The following is a 20,618-nucleotide window of genomic DNA, read 5'->3' on the forward strand; positions in this document are numbered from 1 at the left end:
CTGACCTCAGCACCAAGGATATGACTGACTGTGGAGTACAAACAGCATCCTCTGGCCAGCACGTGGGAGGTGGAATTTCAGGGCAGGATAATAGCTGGATAACCAGAGGGCAGACGGGGGACAATATGGCCCTCAAAGAAGTGACCCCAGAAGAAATGATTAAATGACAGTGGCTAGCAAAGTTAGGGAAGCAGTGTGGCTCCAAAATGAATTGTTCCCAGGATGGATTGTCACAAATAACCAGTCCTGAGATCCTGGAGGAACCATCTGACTGGATTATCACTATCTAGCCACATGCAGCTTTTCTACTAGCCCAGAGTCACCTCTTTTAAGAGATTATCGAACTAAGAGCATGGGCCAGTGAAGCATCAGGTACTTCCAATGTATTAGAGTCAGTTGCTAGGTATCCATTTAGTGATTGCAAGGTATGTCTTGAAGGCCCTGAATGTGTAAGTGTGTGTGTGTGTGTGTGTGTGTGTGTGTGTGTGTGTGTGTGTGTGTAAACAAGCACCACTAGAGTAGACTTACAGGCTCTTTGTCTTTCCAGGCTTATTTTGCAGAGAGAGAAGCATTTCCATTATCTGAAAAGAGGCCTTCGACAACTGACAGATGCCTATGAGGTAAACAGTGGCTCAGAAACTCTTCATGTCAGATTCTTGGCCACATCTTTCTTCTTGTGTGTGCATAGGCTGGTATTGGGCTTGAATTTAGGGCCTCACACTCAAGGCTAAGGCTCTACCACTTGAATCATTCCACTTTTGGCTTTTTGCTGAATAATTGGAGATGAGATTCTCATAGACTTTTGTGCCTGGGCTGCGCTGGCTTCAAACCATGACCCTCAAATCTCAGCCTTCTGAGGAGTTAGGATTATAGGCATGAGCTAGCAGCTTCTGGCTATCTTCTCCATTTCTACTGTAACACCTTTTGTTACAGTAACACCAAAGGTCCTGACTTGTTAACAGATTCACATATTGTCCCACATCTAGGACCTCACTTCTGAAAGGAACAGAACCAAGTCTCTTACTGTCTTGTTGACCTCCCCCCGCCTCCCCAGCCAGTAGAGTACCCTACATGGGATTGTACATTTCCACATTTACAGCTCACAGGAGGTTCCCATGTTTTTTCCTAACTCCCTTGACACCTAGCCTAATCAGGGACCTAGTCATTCCTTAGAGGACAAAGTCAACCCTTTTTCTATAAGCTGATCTAGTTTGTGTTCGACCAGAGAACAATTATGTGAATCCTCAAGAGTACTACTTGCAAGCCTGTGGATCCAAATGCTGAGTGTATCTTAAAGCTTATTTCTCAGATCCCTAGGGTTGGGTTCATAAAGGAGCCTTAGTACTACTGTAATTGGGCTGAAAGGCAACTTGGGAGTGGGGCTGAGTGCCAGTGTACAGGAGGGCTCCAGGCTCCTGCCCCACTTTACTCTGAGCAGTTCCACTTTTAACCTGTTTTATTGAGAGTTTTCTGTATTTGACTATGTGTGGCAGGGATTTTTCAACTCTAAAGGCTGTGGGGCCTTATCAGGTAGTAAAAGTAAAGGAATTGAGATGAATGTGGCCTGAGGTGAAGGAAGACCTGCGTGTGTTTAATCCTCACCTCCCACCCCAAGTTGCCATCATCTGGGAATATCAGACCCAAGGTTGCTAAATTTTTATTTTCCTCCCAAATGAAGCAGAAATTCAGATTTCTATAAGATTCTTCTGTGAGTCGGTTAGGTATTGCAACCAATTCTAGTTAAACTAAAGGACAAAACATATCTGTATGCTAGATTCTGCTGTGGGCTACTGCTTTTTAATCCTGACTGAACTCTTCTGTAGTTAGGATCCCATCAACCCTAATAATGATAATGCAGTGTGTATTATCTCTCTACCACTTCCCTTTTTGTCTGCTGCATGATCTATGTCAGTCTTTGAAGGCATAGCAAGAGGGAGAGCTGGGATTCAAATTTAGTCCAAATACTTAGCAGTGTCTTCAGTGACCCACCAGAATAACCTCTAGTAGTGGGTTAGCCACACCTCAGACCATCAGCACATTTTAAGGAAGGTAGCTTGTGCCAATGCAAAGCACATTGAATTGAAACTCAAGAAAGCTAGCTTCTTAGCTCTGACATGTACTGTTTTTATAAATCTGGAAAAAGCTCAACTCCCTGGACCTCATTTATATACTTTAACATATAGAGGTGGAAAGTGGACGCTACTCCTACCTGCCCCATCTTGACTTAAATGATTAGTAGCCATGTACGATTGCATTAGGATCACATGTCACCTTTGGATGCCTCTTATGTCTTCTGAGACAAAGAATGTGTCAACTTATTTGTTTTCTTTTCCTTTCTCTCTGTCTCTTTCTCTACACACACACACACACACACACACACACACACACACACACACACACACATGATATTGAACCTAGAGTCTTACAAATGCTAGGTCAACTCTCCTTTTTGAACCATGGCCATAACTCCTCAAGGGTGTTGCTGTCCAGGGCAGCATTTGTTCAGGAGTATGTACACAGGTGTTATGTTCCAAGTAGATAGGAAATTTCTTGTACTTATGTGGCTTTTTAATTCCCTCTTCATGTAATTAACTATAAATATATTCCATATCCCAATATCTCAAGAATCTAAACAAACCAGACGTAGTAGTACATGCCCATAAATTCAGAGCTCAGGAGGATCATGAGTTAGAAGTCAGCCTGGCAGTGCCTCAAAAGGCTAAACATAGAACTCCCCTATGACCCAGCAATTCCACTACTTGGCATTTACCCAGCCATCCAAAATCTAGAGCATACTAAGTCCACTAGCACAACAATGTTCATTGCAGCATTATTCACCATAGCAAAGATATGGAACCAACCTAGATGTCCCTCAGTTGATGAGTGGATCAACAAGTTTTGGTATTTGTACACAATGGAATTCTATGCTGCTGTCAGAAAAAATGACATCGACCCATTTGTTAGGAAATGGAAAGACTTAGAAAAAATCATATTAAGTGAAGTAAGCCAGATTCAAAGGAACTTAGGCTCAATGGTTTCCCTCATTTGTCATAATCAGTAGAAACCTTGGGCTCTACTAGCAGTGATCTGCAATAGAGCAAACCTTGATACATAAGGCCATATAGTATGAAGCTAATTGAAAGGACCTCCAGGATACTGAAACAAAAGCCATATAATGAATGATTGTTGTCCTTAATGTACTATGTTATCTTTCATCTCCTTTGCTGTCTCTTGGGTATCTCATATTGTTACAGTATCTCACTTTGTTATCTGATATATTGAATTTATTTGTATTTGGTTATTTGAAATTTGATAGGGAAAGGGGGAAAACCAAGACAGGTGGTGGGTGGTGGGTGGTGGGTGGTGGGTGGGGGGGAGGGTAATGGGTACCAAGACATGTGAAAGGGTATCAATGTATGTGAATTAATGCATCTTCTATCTGGCAAATATCATGTAACCCTTTTATTAATTACAATAAAAAATTATAAAAAAAAAAAAAAAAGAAGTCAGCCTGGGCTACAGAGTGAGTTCTAGACCAGCCCGCCTGCAGGCTGTGAGAATCTACCACAACAACAAGAATTTTGGAACCAATTTCATTAATTATCATACCCCAGTATCTTTTCAGTGCTTAACACAAGTAGATACATACCAAATATTTGACTCAGAGTGTTGTACTTGCTATGCAGTACTCTGCCATTTGAACCACATCCCCAGTCTGCATGACTTCTGAGTATATGTGTCTCTTCAGGTCTATATTGGGAAAACAGGTAACCCTTAACTTCCTGGTATGTAACAGGTCCCCTTTTTGCCTTCTTTCAGTACCTGCTACGGAGGGACCCATTGGGTTTAAGTTTTAATTAAAAAATGTTTAATGCTATCGTCCTTTTCTCACAAAGGGTTATTTTAGCTCTGACTAAGGCTATAAAGCAAAGCATCCTTCATTCACTGGTTCTTGTTCAGGCCAGAGTACCCTCCTCCTCTTTCTGTGCTGAGTAAGACAGATGTAGCCTTGTCAGCAGTGTCTTAGAATGATTGAATAGAGTGTGTCTTCTCCCTGTCTCTCTCACAGTGTCTGGATGCCAGCCGCCCATGGCTCTGCTACTGGATCCTGCACAGCTTGGAACTCCTAGATGAACCTATCCCCCAAATAGTTGCTACAGAGTGAGTCTGACTTCGGGGAATTGGGGTTTGCTCTGAATTTACATCTTGAGTTTAGGGTTCTATTTGTTTTGTTCTTTGTATTTGTTGTGAATGGAAAATACAAACCAAACAAAAAACCCCAGTGCTACCAAGAAACCCTTGCCCTTCTCTTGACCTCCAACAACTTCCTGAAACTCCTCCAGAAGCCTGTTGTAAGCTAGTGGGTAGAAAAAGATTTTGAATTCCCCTAAGAAGGATTCTGGTTTCTTCTGTGGCCTTTTCTTTTGGCTCTTGCCTCTGATCTTTGAGAAGAGTCTTTATCATCAACTCTGCAAGACATGATTTTGCCAGAAAGTACAAAATGTGTTTGCATAGCTGTTGTGGGAAAGTGTGTGCCAGCTCAATGAACAAGAATGCCTCTGACTTTCATAAACATCTCCAAAGAAGTGTAGTACCTGAGGAACAGGATAGCTCTTGACAGGACTGGATGGTTACTGCATGCTATCATTCAAGGATTTCTTTTTCTGATTGGTAACTAGAGATCTTAGCAGCTTAGATTCCTCCCAAGCTGCTCATGCAATGAGCACCGTCACAATTTATAGTGTGTGTGTGTGTATGTGTGTGTGTGTGTATGTGTATATGTGTATGTGTGTATGTATGTGTATGCACATGTGCATGCATGTGCATGTGTGCCAGTACTTGGGTTTGAACTCAAGACCTAGGTGCCGTGCTGTCCCTTAGCTTTTTCACTCAAGGTTAGTGCTCTCCCATTTGAGCACATCTCCACTTCTGGCATTTACTTGTTAATTGGAAAGAAGCGTCTCATGGACTTTTCTGCTCAGGCTGACTTTGAACTGAGATGCTCAGATCTTGAGGAATACAGGAGTAGGCTACTGGCATCCAGCTTCACAATTTATATCTTAAAGAAGAAAAAACTGATCATGTCTTGCATCTTTGGGATATCAGGATGGGAAAGGAGAGCCAGAAATTGGATCTAAGAAGTCCACTGACAGCAAGCTTGAATTCTGCGTTCTGATACTCCTGACGGTGAAGGACCTTGGTGGAGAGCTGCCTGAGTTAGGATCAGTTTTCCTCAGCACAAAGCAGCAGCCCTGGCCATGGAGGCTTACTGGAGCCCTCCTGGGCGACAGGGCCCCTGCCTTAGTCACATTGTCCTGTAGAAAGAACAGAACTCACATTGTCTCATTCATTCTCTTTCAACAATAACTTCTCATTCTTGCATTCTTGGGCCGGGTGTCTTGTGATGACTTTGATGGGGAAGATAATAAAGAATTAGGCCATTAACCCTTGTGGTGGGTACCATGCTTTCTGAGTCAGAGGGAAAATATGCATCTTTTTTTTTTTTTTAATCATCAGGATGCTGTAGCAAGCTTGCTCCCTTCCAGCACTGGAAGTGGAGGTGGACAGTTTCTGCAGTAACAGGATGTTTTTTTTAAATTTTTGTCAGAATAAAGGCCCATGTGTTTTTGAAATATCAGTTGAAGGCTGGGGTTGTTTGGGAAGTCCCCCTCCCCATACACACACCTACACAATCAGGATGTATGTGAGAATGGGAAAGATAAACAGTGCAGACAAGCAAGAACTATTGGGAGGATTCTGTGATAGTGCTGGAAAGGATAGACACCCAAGAGGAGGGCAGAAGCCAGTCTGTCCTGAAGGTTCCTGCAATGGTTTGAAAGCATAGTGTGGACCTTGAGCTTTGTTGTGAAGTTTGCTTAAGGCAGGCAGGATCAGGGCCACATCTGTAGCAACATCTGATTGGAAGAGGGATCCTTTAAAGAGCTTATCTCCATGAACAAAGAGAAACAACCTAAATATTGAAATGGAGGCATGCTCTAAAACTTGTTGAATGTTCAAGTAAGTTATAGTACAATACATGCAGTGAGATGTTACATAGTCATTAAAATTTTCTGTATACACAAATGTATTTTTTGCATGTAAGAATGTTTATACTCTTACAAAGAAATATGAAATGAAACTAACTTTCTAGGTGAAAAGTGAATAGTTATATACATTAAAAAAAAAAAAGATGGGCTGGGCACAGTGGCTCATTGGCTCATGCCTGTAATCCTAGCTACTCAGGAGGCTGAGATCTGAGGATCACAGTTCAAAGCCTGCCTGGGCACTACAGACCATGAGTCTTTTTTCTTTTTTTTTGTGGGGGGGGTCATGGGGCTTGGGCGCTGTCCCCGAGCTCTTCAGCTCAAGGCTACTGCCCTACCCTGGAACCAAGCCCCACTTCCCCTTTTCTAGAGGTTAATTGGAGATCAGAGTCTCAGATCCTTTTGTGCCCCGCTAGCTTTGAACCTTGATCCTCATATCTCAGCCTCTTGAGTAGCTAGGATTACAGGTGTGAGCTACGGTGCCCAGCCAAACATTGAGACTCTTATCTCCAATTAACCTCTAGAAAACTAGAAAACAGGAAGTGGGGCCATAGCTCAAGGGTAGGGCAGTAGCCTTGAGCTGAAGTGCTCAGGGACAGCAGTAGGCCCAGAGTTCAAGCCTCATGACACCGCCCCGCCTCACCTCCTCCATACTTTCCCACACACACAAAAGATGGATGGGGGCTGAGTGTTCAGCCTAGTAGTAGAGTGCTTGCCTAGCATGCATGAAGACCTGGGTTCCATTCCTCAGTACCACATATGTAGATAAGTCAGAAGTGGTGCTGTGACTCAAGTGGTAGAGTACTCAGGCCCTGAGTTCAAGCCCCAGGACTGGCAAAAAAAACCCAGATGGATGTAATATACCCAGCATTGCAATTCTGAATAGAGGTTAAACTGATTCAAAATGTTTTGAAGCTTTTTGCATTTTCTAATGTTTCTCTAATGAACCTTTACTGTTTTTTAGTTAGCATGTTTTTTGTTTTAGGCTGAGCAATTAATTTTAGGTACCAGTAATACGTTATGAACATAGGCTTGTAGATCTGACTACTAAGAAAATAAAGTATTTTTGAAAGGTTCAGAACAATCTTAGGGATTTTATTTAAAAAATAGTTCTTTTTAAGATACTACCTAAAATATGACATTCCCTTTTATTTATTTTGTACAAGAAAAACAAACGCTTTGCAGTGCTATCAGTGTTTTTCCCTCGTGTAAGTATTAAGGTGACCTAGAAGTAAGGCACTTAGCCAGAGAGTTTTATTATATTCCTGCCCTCTTCCCTACCCTATCTGACATGTGCACACACACACAAATGGACACAGATACGAAGGTTTCTTACACTTTCCTATTTTGTTCTCTCCTCTGCCTCTCTTTGTTTATGAACAGTATGACAGAGCTGGGTTCCCTCTAGTGGACAAAATCACTTTTGTCAACTACTGTGACTGCTGAGCCAAATTAGCAGGGCTAGGCTTTTATTACTACCCAAATCAGATGCTTCAAGAATAGTATATTCACAGGTGGGAATTTATCTTGCCTTCTAATAGATTACACATGCAAATTTATATGTGTGTTTACATAAAGTAAGTTTGTAGTTTGGAACTAGATGTTTGCTTTGTTTAATGATTTTAGCATTGAAGGAAATGTTTTAATGAGATTCCCATTCCTTTCTATTAAAAGCAAGTTTACTGAAATAAACAGCAAAATAAAAGCCACAGGGAGAAATTTACACTACTGAAGTGAGTTTCTAGCTTATTATAAAAGCTAAAAATTGTTACCTTAAATATAATTTTAGTACTTTTCAGCTTATAAAGCTTTTCCAAAGATAGATTCAAAATTCCCTATTGCCTTGTTTATTTTTGTTTCTATAGGCTAATCATTAAAGAAAGAAAAGACTATTGGTATGCCCTTAATATTTTTTCTTTATATACATATATTTTGGTAGTACTGTGGATCGAACTTAGTGCCTCATATTTGCAAGACAGGTACTCTACCATCCAAGCCACTCTGCCAGCCCTTGTATTGTGTTGCTCATTTTCCAGATGGGGTCTTTATGCTTAGATCAGCATGGACCAGGCTCCTCCTATTTGTGCAGGGATACAGGTGTGCACCACTGTACCCAACCATGGTACTTCCCTTGTTACTTGGAATGACAGACGTCTAACACCACACCTAGCTATTGGTTGAGATAGAGTCTCCCAAACTTGTATGCTGGGCTGGCCTTGAGCCTATCTGGTCTCTGCTTCCCAGGTTACCAGAGTATAGGCCTGAGCCACTGTTTTCTGCTGTTTTTCCTCTAATTTTCAAATGAAAATATAATTGATATGTTTTCTTGCCATTCAATGAGGACACCATATCTAGACAGTGTGCTTTGGTGGCCAACTTGTGATGGCATCTAGTGGGTACAGATCAAGGATGTTGTTGATTGCACCACAATCTCTGAAAGGGAACTGTCCATCCCAAACATCAATAGAGCCAAAGGTAAAGTAACCTGCTGAGACTTGGCCACACTTTCCCAACAGCAGACATCGAGAGGATTGTTGGTGTTTAGTGGAAGCTTAGTGAATAGCTTCAGCTTTATTGCTGGGCTCTACCTAGGGAGAATATCGCCTCTCTCAGCTATGTTGAATGAAGATGCTTTATAGTCTAACATTTAGAAGAATTGGTACTAGAAGAAGCCTTATGCTACTCATATGTCTTACATTTGCTTCTATTCCAAAGATTGACTGCTTTTCCAAAACTTCATTATCTTTATAATCTGTTTAGGCATTGAATCTGAGGTAACCTCTTCTAGTGCTGGAGTTTTTTGTTGTTGTTGTTGTTGTTTTGTTTTGTTTTTTGTTTGGTGATACTGGAGTTTGAACCCAGGACTTCTTGCATGTTAGGCAAGCACTGAGCTACACTCCCAGTCTTAAGGTTTTTGTTTTGTTTTTAAAATCTAGCCTAAATTCTTACTTTAGGTTAGCCTCAATTTTGCTAGAAATTTTGTAAAATTATCCTTTTGCGTTTATGAAGTGTTTTGCCGCACTATGGTTATCTATAATAGTGAGCTTTTTAATATTTTGTTCCCTTCTCATCCTCAATATCATTCTTTATATTTAAGGTTTTTGTTATTGTTGTTTTTTGTGTTTTTTTTGCCAGTCCCGGGCTTGAGTTCAGGGTATGAGCACTATCCTTGGGTTTCTTTCAAGGCTAGAGCTCTACTACTTGAGCCACAGCACCACTTCTGGCTTTTTTCTGTGTATATGGTACAGAAGAATTGAACCTGGGTCTTCATGCATGCTAGGCAAGCATTCTACCACTAGGCCAAACTCCTGACCCATATTTAGGTATTTTTGCAAGTGTAATCTGAATTCCCTTTGAGCTGGAAAATGGAACCAAGGGGCCAGATAAATGTTTCTGACCAATGGTGTGTTTATGATGGTGCTTTAATAAATATATTTTGTTACTGATTGTCCACAACTCATGGACCCTAATTCTCTGGTCCTTTTCTTGCTATGTTCCTAGTCATTTCTCATCTTGTATCTTCATGATTTCTCACCTCACTCTTTCCTAAGTATATTACTTGCTTCTTGTGCCTGCTTCACTTTTTTATTATCAGTAGTCTGATTTGTGTCTCTGCTCATTTTACATTATTTGACTACTGAACATGCTTTTGAATCCTTTATTCCTATTGGTAACAGTTCTATCCAGAAACATCTACTATCACCTAAAAGTCCAAGTAAATTCCATGGAAGGCAAATAGTCATTGATTTTCTTGCTTTCCACTTGATCTCCTTAGAGCTTTTTCATACTTTTTAGCAGTTGAACGGTTACTATCCAATGGAGCCTGCCATGATAATGACCAAGTATGTGGTCTAATATGGTAACCACTAGCCTGTTGTGGTTACTGATACTTGAAATGTGGTCTATATGACCAAGGAGTTGTATTTTTTAAGTAAGTTAAAATTTAAATAGCCATATGTGGCTAGTGGCCACCTATTGGGCAGTGTAGATCCATCTCATTGCCACCCAAAATGTTGTTCCCAGACCAGCAGCACTGCCATCACTTGAAGACTTGTTACAAATACAGAATCTTAGACTAGTCTAATCTTGAATTAGACCTACTGTGTAGGTGATTTCTGTGCACACTTAAGTTTAAGAAGCACTGGTACTTGGGTGAACACTGGCATCACGTGGGAATTTTTTAAAAATTTCTTCCAGCTTGGCTTACTCTCTGTGATTATGATTTAATTGATATTAAGTATGGCTGGTGCATTATTGTTTACTACATCTCCCAAGTGATTTTAATTGTGCAGCAAAGGCTAGTGTTTACATTTTGTGGGTATTTGAGTCAGCTGTGAATTTGATAACATTGAGAGACCTAGACTCTTTCCTGTTTTGATTTGTCTGAACTTCTGTATTCTTTATTACTCCATTGGTTCTTGTGCTTATACATTGTCTGTGAAGAATCATCCTATCTAGAAGAGACTTTTCCACTTTGTTGGTAATTACCACATAAGATAGCACTAAAAGCATTGCTAAGATTAACAATAACTGATCTGCCTCTACCTCCACTAGGCATTTGTCCATAGTACATCAGAACCATATTCATGAACTTATTTTTTGTTTTTGCCAGTCCTACAGCTTGAACTCAGGGCCTGAGCACTGTCCTTGGGCTTTCGTGAGGCTAGCACCACTTCTGGCTTTTCCTATGTATGTGGTACCAAGGAATCAAACCCAAGTCTTCATGTATGCTAGGCAAGCACTCTACTACTAGGCCAAACTTGGGCCCTCATGAACTTATTTTTCACAAAGTGTACTCTTTTTGATGTTAGCACAGTGCTTCCTGCTTGCAATTTTTTTTTTATTACTTGGTGAAATTTTGGCGTCTGAAATAAGTTTTTCTCCCTCTTTTGGTAGACTGAAGTGTCATGAACATTTTGGTGCTCAAAATTGCTAAGAAGCCTGTTACTGACAGCTGGTTCCATCCTGGCCCACTTGCCAGTTCCTTAAGGTGCAAGTTAGAAGTCTCAGGATCAGAATGTTCTGTAATACAGAAGTGTGAAACTCCAGAGAAGCCCTGCCTCTCTAGCACAACCCTAAAACAGATGCAATGTGTCAGCTGATGGGGCCTTAGCATGGAGGCTAGTACATCTAGATCCCATTTAGTACTGACTTTAGGCTACTAGGTCAGAAGTATTTTGTTCTGAGGAGCTAGGGAAGTGAATGGATGACTCTTCATCTTTCTTCTCCTTTTTATTTAAAATGAACTTTAAGCTGGGTATGGTATTTCAGATCTTAATCCCAGTTGTGGTTGACGCAGGAGTCTTAAGTTTGAGGCCAGTTTGGTGGGCCACATAGTGGCACCTTGTCTCTGGGGAAAAAAAAGTGCTATTAAATTTTTGTTTTTATTTCCCACTATGGGGGCTCAAACCATGAGCCTCACTCATGTGGTTACTCCTGAATCACTTTTCTAATCTCAAACGATTAAGTTTATATCAGCTAAAACCTTGTTTTTGTGGTATAGAAAGGTTCTGGTAAGTCATTCAGGCCATCCTTCCTTAGGACTTGAGCTCTTTAGCTTTTTGTTTCTGGGAGATGGCCTAAGAATTTAGGATGAAGCTGGATGGTGGTGACTCAAGCCTGTAATCCTAGCTACTCAGAAGGCTGAGATCTGAGTGGTCCAAAGCCAGCCCACTCACAAAAAGTACATGAGACTCTTATCTTTAATTAACTTCCAGAAATGGAGTGGCACTGTGGCTCTAGTGAGCTGAAGAGCTCAAGGACAACACCCAGGCCTTGAGTATAAGCCCCATGACCAACAAAACAAACAAACCAACAAACAAATAAAAAGAATTTAGGATGAGTTGGGAAACATATTAAGAATCACTGTATCTCTTTACAATTTTTTTTATTAAAAATGTGTTGCAGAGTAATCTGTATACCAACTTTAGTCTCAAGCCTTGTTTCCTACAGGAAATGTTTAGAAGTAGCATTATTTCAACCTGTGAGTATTTCAAGAATCAAATGGCAAGTCAGCTTTTTCTGTTTCTGTTCTTGCCCATGTAACGAAGGGCCTGAAATCAAAAGCAGTCAAACATGATGTGGAAAAAAACCCATGCACTTTTATCTTCATGGGGGTTAGCTTAAGTAGTCTCTCTAAGCAGTGGATAAGAAAATACTAGGTGAAAAAGCCAGAAAAGAAGGTCCCTGACAACTTGAAAGACACAGACTTTCTTCATGTCCTCTTAAGTGAAGGTTTTCCTGACTAAAAGGCCTTATGTGACCTGAAGAGAGTGGGCTGGAAAAGCAGCTTCTCCCTGGTGAACTTCAGAGGACCTTGGACAGATGGGGGATTTCTTATTTCACTTAAAGCAGGAATGCAACTTCTGGGCATCTTGATGCCATCTCAGAGGCAAATCCTCAATAAAGTTGCTCTCAGTTCAGGACCTGCAGCCTCTATGGATTAATGTGGATTATTCTCCAAGAACTCAGACTGTCATGCTATCCTTGTGATGTGAGCTATCTGGGATCTGCTTGTGTTCACTTGTGTTGGAAAGCATGATCAGGCCCTCTCTCGCTCTACCATACCTGCCATGGGGGTGGACCCCACACAGAGCTTATTCCTTCCCAGCAACAGAAGAAACAGAGTAGGCAACCCTTCAGGGTACACATGGCAGAGAGGGAGAAAGATGTCTCTTAGTATTCACCATCCGTCAAGGAGAGACTATACAGGTGGCTAGTGTGGAAAGAAGCTGTTGACCAGCAGTTCTACGAAAAATTCAAAGGCCATGAAGTCTTCAAAGGCAAGGAAGGAGGCTGGATTTCAAATCCAAGATGGCAAACTGAATGAAAAAATATGGGAAAGGTTTGATGAAGACACATAATACTCTCACTCTTGTGTGTAAAAGGTTGTTTCTTGTCTTTTTGATGAGGCAGTGCTTAAATACAAAACTGATAGGAGTCCATGTAGTTGGGGATATGGTAGAAGGTCTTGAATGCCAACTCCAGTACTACAACAGCAACAAGAAAAGATAGGAAGACATAGTGAACTGATGAGCCAAGTAGAAAGCCTCTGGGCGAGGATTAGTGTATTTACCAAATAAGGTAAGGGATTTCTCCCCTTTAGAGGCAGAGACGATTATCAGAAAGGTGTGCAGTCTGGTGGCATTGGTGTTTGGAAATGAATGCTCTCTGACTTTGCTTTTCTCCTTGGCCATGTAACTAGTGTGTGTCAGTTTCTGGAGCTGTGCCAAAGTCCAGAAGGTGGCTTTGGAGGAGGCCCTGGGCAGTACCCACATCTTGCACCTACCTATGCAGCTGTCAATACACTATGCATCATTGGCACCGAAGAGGCCTATGATGTCATTAACAGGTATGGCCACAGCCAGGAGTGACAGATACCAAGAAGGGCTGCCCAGCTGCTGCACCTCACTGACCACTTCCTCTGCTTCTCTCCCTCCTGCCTGCCTCAGAGAGAAGCTTCTTCAGTATCTGTACTCCTTGAAGCAGCCTGACGGTTCTTTTCTCATGCACGTTGGAGGTGAGGTGGACGTAAGGTGAGTGGGGGTTTTCTCAGGTAGTTACATCCATGGCTTCTAGAGCTCAACTGTGTTAGTGATGCCAGACCAAAGAAGCAACATGGCAGAGTTGCTGCTTTATCCCACAGAGCAGTGTTTAGAATGATGTGTCAGTGACACAAGGCCACAGTCATTGTGGAAGTGACAGATACCCTAAGGGTCATTATCACTTCTTTATGTAAATGTCAAAATGTAAGTAAGATCAGCTGGGTGCCTGTGGCTCACCCTTATAATCTTAGCTACTAAGGAGACTGATAATTGTACTAGCAGAGTTACCACCCTGGTTCCTGCTGGCCAAAGCATGGCATAGCTGAGCTGCAGAAGGCATTATAAGCCTGCCAGAGTCATGTGTTCCAGCACCAAATGTTGTCGTTTACTATAAAGGTAATTTCAAAAGTTTAATCCCATTTCTCAGCCTCTAAAAGAGCCTCACACATTCTGAGGCTCTGAATCCTAATGTAACCTGTGAATCAAGGAGGTAGCTGGTAATGGAGTTTGCCTTATATCAATGCAGAAACTAAGCGGTGATACCGAAGTCACCAATCCTGGATCTAACACTGAGTCAGGGAAGAAATAAGACATAAATTCTTCAGGTGGTTTCTGACTCCCTCCCTGTATCCAGGCATCACAGTGTTCCTTTCAATTTGTCTGCTCCTCTCCATTACTCCATCCTCACTGCTGTTATCCAAATCTGAATCAGTATCTTCCAACTGGATCAGTCTCCTGTCCGGTCTCCCTCCTCCCAGCCCTGAAACCGGAGGCCTTTACAAAAACACTATCCATTCACATGCTTTGGCCAGCAGGAACCAGGGTGGTAACTCTGCTAGTACAATAATCCTGCTTACAGCTTCTGCAGAGATTTCTATGGAACACCTCAGTAAGTTTGGCTTTGTGCTGTTTACATTGTAAACAGTATACTAAAATGTATAGTGAGAAGAATTAGGGCTGGGATAGGAGAATTGTGAAAAGTATCCCAAATCAAGTGGGATAATGCTTTTTTTTTTCTTTTTTGATCATGAAGCTTAACCTTGACTTTGGTGCTGTCCCTGAGCTCTTCAGCTCAAGACTAGTGTTCTTCCACTTGAGCCACAATGTCACTTGCAGTTTTCTGGTCGTTAATTGGAGATGAGTCTCACGGACTTTTGTGCCTTAGCTGGCTTTGAACTGTGCACTTCAGATCTCATCCTCCTGAGTAGCTAGGATTATAGGCATGAACCACCGGTTCCTGGCTAAGGATAATGCTTTAAAAAAGAAAAAAGAGGCTGTGAGTGTAACTCTAATAGAGCTAATTACTTAGCATGAGGCTCTGGGTTCAATTCCCAGCACCATTAGCAAAAAAAGAGCAACAATGACAAAAGAATGTTCCTTCATTTTTATTGAAAGATGTTTCTTTATGTTGTTTTAGTGAGATGTTGGAAACTAGAGTTCCTTTCCTCCTGTAAATGTTTTAAGAACTATGTCTACTTCTGTTCCCCCTGTTTTGCATAAGCCACTATGAGAGTTCAGAGGTTTCTCTGGACTGTGCCTGATGCAGAAAATGTAAAGTTATCTCCTTAGGTACCAATACCACAGACATCCATCCAGTCCTGCTGACTGAATGAGAGAGCAGCACATAGAAGTCCTTGAAAATAATCTAGACACTTAAATGGAATAGTAGGAACCAGGGTAGGTTTTTGAGTAGACAAGCTAAAGCTACTTTTGACATGAACTGATATGGCTGTTACTTCCTCTGATGTCTATTTGGCCATGTGGAGGTAGGGAGAGTAGAATGTACTGTTCTCTCACTGAAGCCATGCTGTGAACAACTCCATCCAAATAGATTGCCACACTTCTTGCTCAGTTGGAGACTTGGGGGTATTGACTGTGTGCTAGGATTAAGACAGGAGGTCATCTCTGCTTACTTGGCAAGGTAAGCAATCCATCCAAGGAGCTCACTGAGCCAGGACGAGGTGCACTCTTAAATAAAGCATACTGTATTTCCCTCTGTTTGTCTCTCCAGAAGTGCATACTGTGCTGCCTCAGTAGCTTCTCTGACCAACATCATCACTCCAGACCTCTTTGAGGGCACTGCTGAATGGATAGCAAGGTGAGAAAGCCTGGGTTTCCTGACCTCTTGGAATTAAGATGACCAAGACTTCACTAGAAGAGACTGGAGATATAAAATCATGAGGTGTCTTAGGATTACATGATTGTGCATTTAAAAAATACTTTAAATTGTTACTTTTTCCAATCTTTTACCCATATTTAGATGATAAAGGCACAGAAACTTTGGTAAGCAGTATAGGTATGAGTCTGAATTGATCTGAGCAGTCTAGATAGTAAATAGCAGTTTAGCAATATCTCAAAATACCCTTGCTTGTGAATCAGTAATTCTACTCCTGCAGAAATTTTCTTTTTTTTCTGGTGGGTCAGGGGGCTTGAACTCTGGGCCTGGGCATTGTCCCCGAGCTCTTCGGCTCAAGGCTACCCTTGAGCCAGGCCCCACTTCCCATTTTCTAGAGGTTAATTGGAGATAAGAGTCTCAAGTCCTTTTGTGCCTGGGTTGGCTTTGAACCTTGATTCTCAGATCTCAGCCTTCTGAGTAGCTAGGATTACAGGTGTGAGTCACTGCACCCGGCTGATAACTTTATTGTTTTGTTTTGTTTTTGCCAGTCCTGTGCTTGAACTCAGGGCCTGAGCACTGTCCTTGGGCTTTCTCAAGGCTAGTGCTCTACCACTTGAACCACAGCACCACTTCCGGCATTTTCTGTGTATGTGGTATGGAGGAATTGAATCCAGTGTTTGCATGCTAGGCAAACACTACCACTAGGCCAAACTCCTGGTCTCCTGCAGAAATTCTTATGAAAGAGATGAGAGAGCTGGGCACCAGTGGCTCTTGGGGGTAATCCTAGTTACTCTGAAGACTGAGATCTGAGATTGTAGTTCGAAGACAGCTCAGGTAGACAAATCCAAGAGATATATCTTCAATTAACCATTGAAAAGCCAGAAGTAGAGCTGTAGCTCAAGTGGTACTAGCCTTAAGCAAAAAAGCTGAGGGACAGCATCTAGGCCCTGAGTTCAAGCTCCACCATCAACACAAAGATTGTGTGTGTGTGTGTGTGTATAATTTTACATTCTCATCAAAGTAGTAGTACTTTTTTTTTAACCATCTCAATATAAAGGTGAAACTAGATAATCATATTTTTTCATTACTTTGATTTTCCTGGAGTTAATGTACATGTCATAAATGTATACATCAGGAATTCATTTACACAATTCTGTCAGAACTGTAAAATTATTCTGCACATAGTGAAGCATGCAGGCGGTCACGTGTGTGCATCTGTGCGTGTATGCATGCATGCATGCATGTCCTGAGTTATCCTTCTGTCTGCCCTCTTGTTTCAGTCTGGGCAGATTGCTCTTAGCTTGTTGCACAGCAGGCATCTAAAAGCTTCCTTTTGGCATGAAATTCACTTTGCTTTGTTGACATTAGTTTTGCAGGTTTATGTATTCATTTTAATGGAGCACATATTGCAGTGGCTCTCTATAAATGATACCTGGGATATATTCTTTGAAGATCTTGCCTATGCCTATATTCCCAAGCCTGCTTAGTAGTTTACTTGGTTAGAGATTTCTAAGTTAGGAATGTTACAATTATATTCTTTGTTTTATAAGCATTATTCCATTACCTTCTCACTTCTAATATATTAATAATGCAGATAAGCATAGTATCCAACGTTTCTTATGATTTTTATAGTGCTGTTGTAAGGAGACTATGATTTAGAGATGGTAGTTTGAGCACTCTATGTTTGCTTCTTTTGTTGTTGGTGGTAGTCATGGACCTTGAACTCAGGGCCTAGGCACTGTGCTTGAGGTCTTTTGCTCAAGGTTAGCCCTTTACTACTCTGAGCCACAGCTCCACTTCTGATTTTCTGGTATTTATCTGGAGATAAGAATCTCATGGACTTTCCTACCTGGGCTAGCTTTGAACCATGATTCTCAAATTCCAGCCTCCTGAGTAGCCAGAATTACAGGTGTGAGCTACCAGTGCCTGGCTAAGTCTATCATTTGAACCAAGATCTGGACCTATTCATGAGGTGATAGCTTTTCCTTAATCTGAGCAAAGTAATTCTCTGCCATTGCAATGTGGAGGGGACGCACGCACATTTAGTCTGCCTTTCTCAATGTCTTCTAGGTGTCAGAACTGGGAAGGTGGCATTGGCGGGGTGCCAGGGATGGAAGCCCATGGTGGCTATACATTCTGTGGCCTGGCTGCACTGGTAATCCTCAAGAAGGAATGCTCCCTGAACCTGAAGAGCTTGTTAGTAAGTATGTGCTGAATTGTGTGCCCTCAGGCCCATCTCTTGGGGTTGTGACTCTGGTTTGAGACTCTGGAGAGGTTTGGCTGTGTAAATACCCTATAGAGTTTAGCCTTCAGCTCAGAACCTCCAAACCCTGGGAGAAGATGGGATGTTGGAGTTCTGAGACAGTTGGAGGATACCAGAATTATTTTCAGTCTCAACTTTCTTCTTCCCTTCTGTCTCTCTGCCTGTTTAAAATTTTCTGCACTGTATGTAAACCAACTCCAAAGTCCTTTTAACACCTACAAACATGTGGAATGGTCCAGAGTACTTTCCTCATACTTCCAAGGAAAGTAGCTTCAGTTTCAGAAGTAGGCGCTATCATGTGTCTTAGACTCTTCTAAGAGAAAAAGTTGTAAGAACTTGGAAGCATTTTGAAGTGAAGCTCTGCCGCCCCCCCCCCCCCACTTATCTATGTGAATGTCAGCACCTCCATCCAGACACAGCTGGGTAATTGCATTGAGAAAGAGACCCAAGCATTTACATCTAGACCTCTAGCTTCTGGCAGAAATTCAGAATGAATTCAGAAAGCAGTCAGTATTGTCCACAAACATATGCACACAGCGACCAAGGAGAAATGATTCTCCCTTTTCTTTTGGAGACCTTGCACTCTCTGGACTATGACCTCCAAGAAAATTAGCTATAACTGACAGCTGTGAGTACAGGTTTCAGGTTCCTGTCATGGACCCACTGTGGAGTATCACTGTTCACAGGTATAGCTAGAAGCCTCCTATATATCACACTCATTTTGAAAGTTTTGCAAAATGACCATCTGGTGCACTGGACATAGAGTTCACTGGACATAGAGTTCACGAGACACTTAGTGACCTGATCACCAACAAGGAATGAAACTTAATAAAAGTCCCATGTCCCAAGTGGAGCTAAGGAATATAATTTATTTTATTTTATTTGTTTATTTATTTTGCCAGTCATGGAACTTGAGCTCAGGGCCTGAGCACTGTCCTAGGACTTTTCTCAAGGCTAGAGCTCTACCATTTGAGCCACAGCACCACTTCCAGCTTTTCTATGTATGTACCTCAACCAACTATGCAGATTTTTATCTTTTTTTCTTTTATGTGCCAGTCTTGGTGCTTGAACTCAGGGCCTGGGTATTCTCCGTAAGTGTTTTGTTCTACCACTTGAGCCAGCTCTACTTCTGGCTCTTTTAGTAGTTAAGTGGAAATAGAGTCTCATGGGCTTTTCTGCCCCAGCTGGCTTTGAACTGAGGTCCTTAGCTCTCAGCCTTCTGAGTAGTTAGGATTACTGGAGTGAGCCACCAGTGCCCAGCTGTTCTTGACTTTTTAAAAATTTGTGATGGTGACTGTCAATGAATGTTGTAACTACAACATAATTTAAACTCTACAATCCTTAACACAGGTCAGGGCTGCTTTCTCTAATGAGTCTATTGTGTTTATTTCCAAGAACTCAATCCAAAGTCTCCAGGTACTGGGGACAGATATAGCCTGTTCCCTCCCTTTCAGTGCAATGATACTGCTCTGTGGTATAGGCTGGTGGCTGCTCTATAGACGGGTGGGAAATGAATGTCTTACCTGGTCAGCCAGTTGGTCTTACTTCTTCAATCAACCCCAAAGTTGTCTTGATCTTAGCAATACAATGTGTTTAGACTACTTGGAGATAAGTGAGGAATGTTGGTATCACATGTGGCTATTGAGTAACACCAAGTGCCAGTATAGAGTAAAAGAGGTGGGAAGGAGCTGGGCACTGTGGCTCATACCTGCAATCCTAGCTGTACAGGAGGCTGAGATCTGAGGATCGTGGTTCAAAGCCAGCCCAGGCACTAAAGACTTGAGATTCTTATCTCCAGTTAATAACTAGAAAAGAGGAAGTGGGACTGTGGCTTAAAGGGTAGGGTGGTAGTTTTGAGCTGAAGAGATCAAGGACAACACCTAGGCCCAGGGGTAGGGTGGAACCTTGAGCTGAAGAGCCCAGGGACAGCACCCAGGCCCAGAGTTCAAGCCCCACGACCCTACTCCCCCCTCCCCCGCAAAAAAAGAGGAGGGAAGGGGTAACAATGTTTGACAAGAAATGTACTCATTACCTTAGTTTCATAATTGTAACCCCTCTATACATCCCCCTTGCAATAAAATAAAAATTGTAGAAAAGATACACTGTTCATAAACTGCTTGGTGAGTGGCAACTGTTGATATAACTACTTAAGCAACATACACACGCGTTTGCGCACATGCGCCTCTGATGTCAGCCAGCCGTGTTCCCCTGGAGGATGAGAGGCTAGACTGGACAGAGATAACTGCTGACGACCTACGGCTGCTGCCTCCAGTCTCAGTGGAGACTTGTTGAGAGGATTGCCGTGAATGTCGCCAGGTAAATAGGTGAGGTAAGTGCTGTGATGAGATGTAGCAGAGCATTCTATTTATCTGTTTTGAATAACTGTACCTCAGCAGAGTGATGAGTGCAGAGCCATTGATGGTCTTACTTGGCTTCCCTGTTGTTTACTGAGATACTTTTGCAGGTCCCCTTAAAAATCAGTGTGTTTTCTTTATTCCCAACATCAGCACTGAATTGGAACCAAGTGAAGGTTAGCCACTGAGCAGAAATAAGTGCTGGTAGCCTTAAAAGAGCCAGATTAAATGTTCATAGCAAAAATGAGACCAGAGGGAAAAAAGCCAGAGCCCCTAAAACCAAGGGCTAAGTACTTA

At 41.9% G+C, this 20,618-nt stretch overlaps 1 protein-coding gene across 2 annotated transcripts in view; it reads left to right on the forward strand.

Annotated features, from left to right (window-relative positions):
- Fntb (farnesyltransferase, CAAX box, subunit beta) overlaps positions 1–20,618 on the forward strand; it is a 69,023-nt gene that overhangs the window by 20,572 nt on the left and 27,833 nt on the right. For both annotated transcript variants that reach the window (XM_090344293.1, XM_090344292.1), the window contains exons 3-8: positions 548–620; positions 4,070–4,161; positions 13,249–13,395; positions 13,496–13,579; positions 15,600–15,686; positions 17,775–17,904. In XM_090344293.1, the coding sequence (XP_090200419.1) occupies positions 548–620; positions 4,070–4,161; positions 13,249–13,395; positions 13,496–13,579; positions 15,600–15,686; positions 17,775–17,904 (613 nt within the window). The remainder of the gene's footprint in view (positions 1–547; positions 621–4,069; positions 4,162–13,248; positions 13,396–13,495; positions 13,580–15,599; positions 15,687–17,774; positions 17,905–20,618) is intronic.

This window comes from Megascapheus bottae, chromosome 14, assembly GCF_031878675.1.
Source record: "Megascapheus bottae isolate mThoBot1 chromosome 14, mThoBot2.hap1, whole genome shotgun sequence".
Taxonomy (NCBI): Eukaryota; Metazoa; Chordata; class Mammalia; order Rodentia; family Geomyidae; genus Megascapheus; species Megascapheus bottae.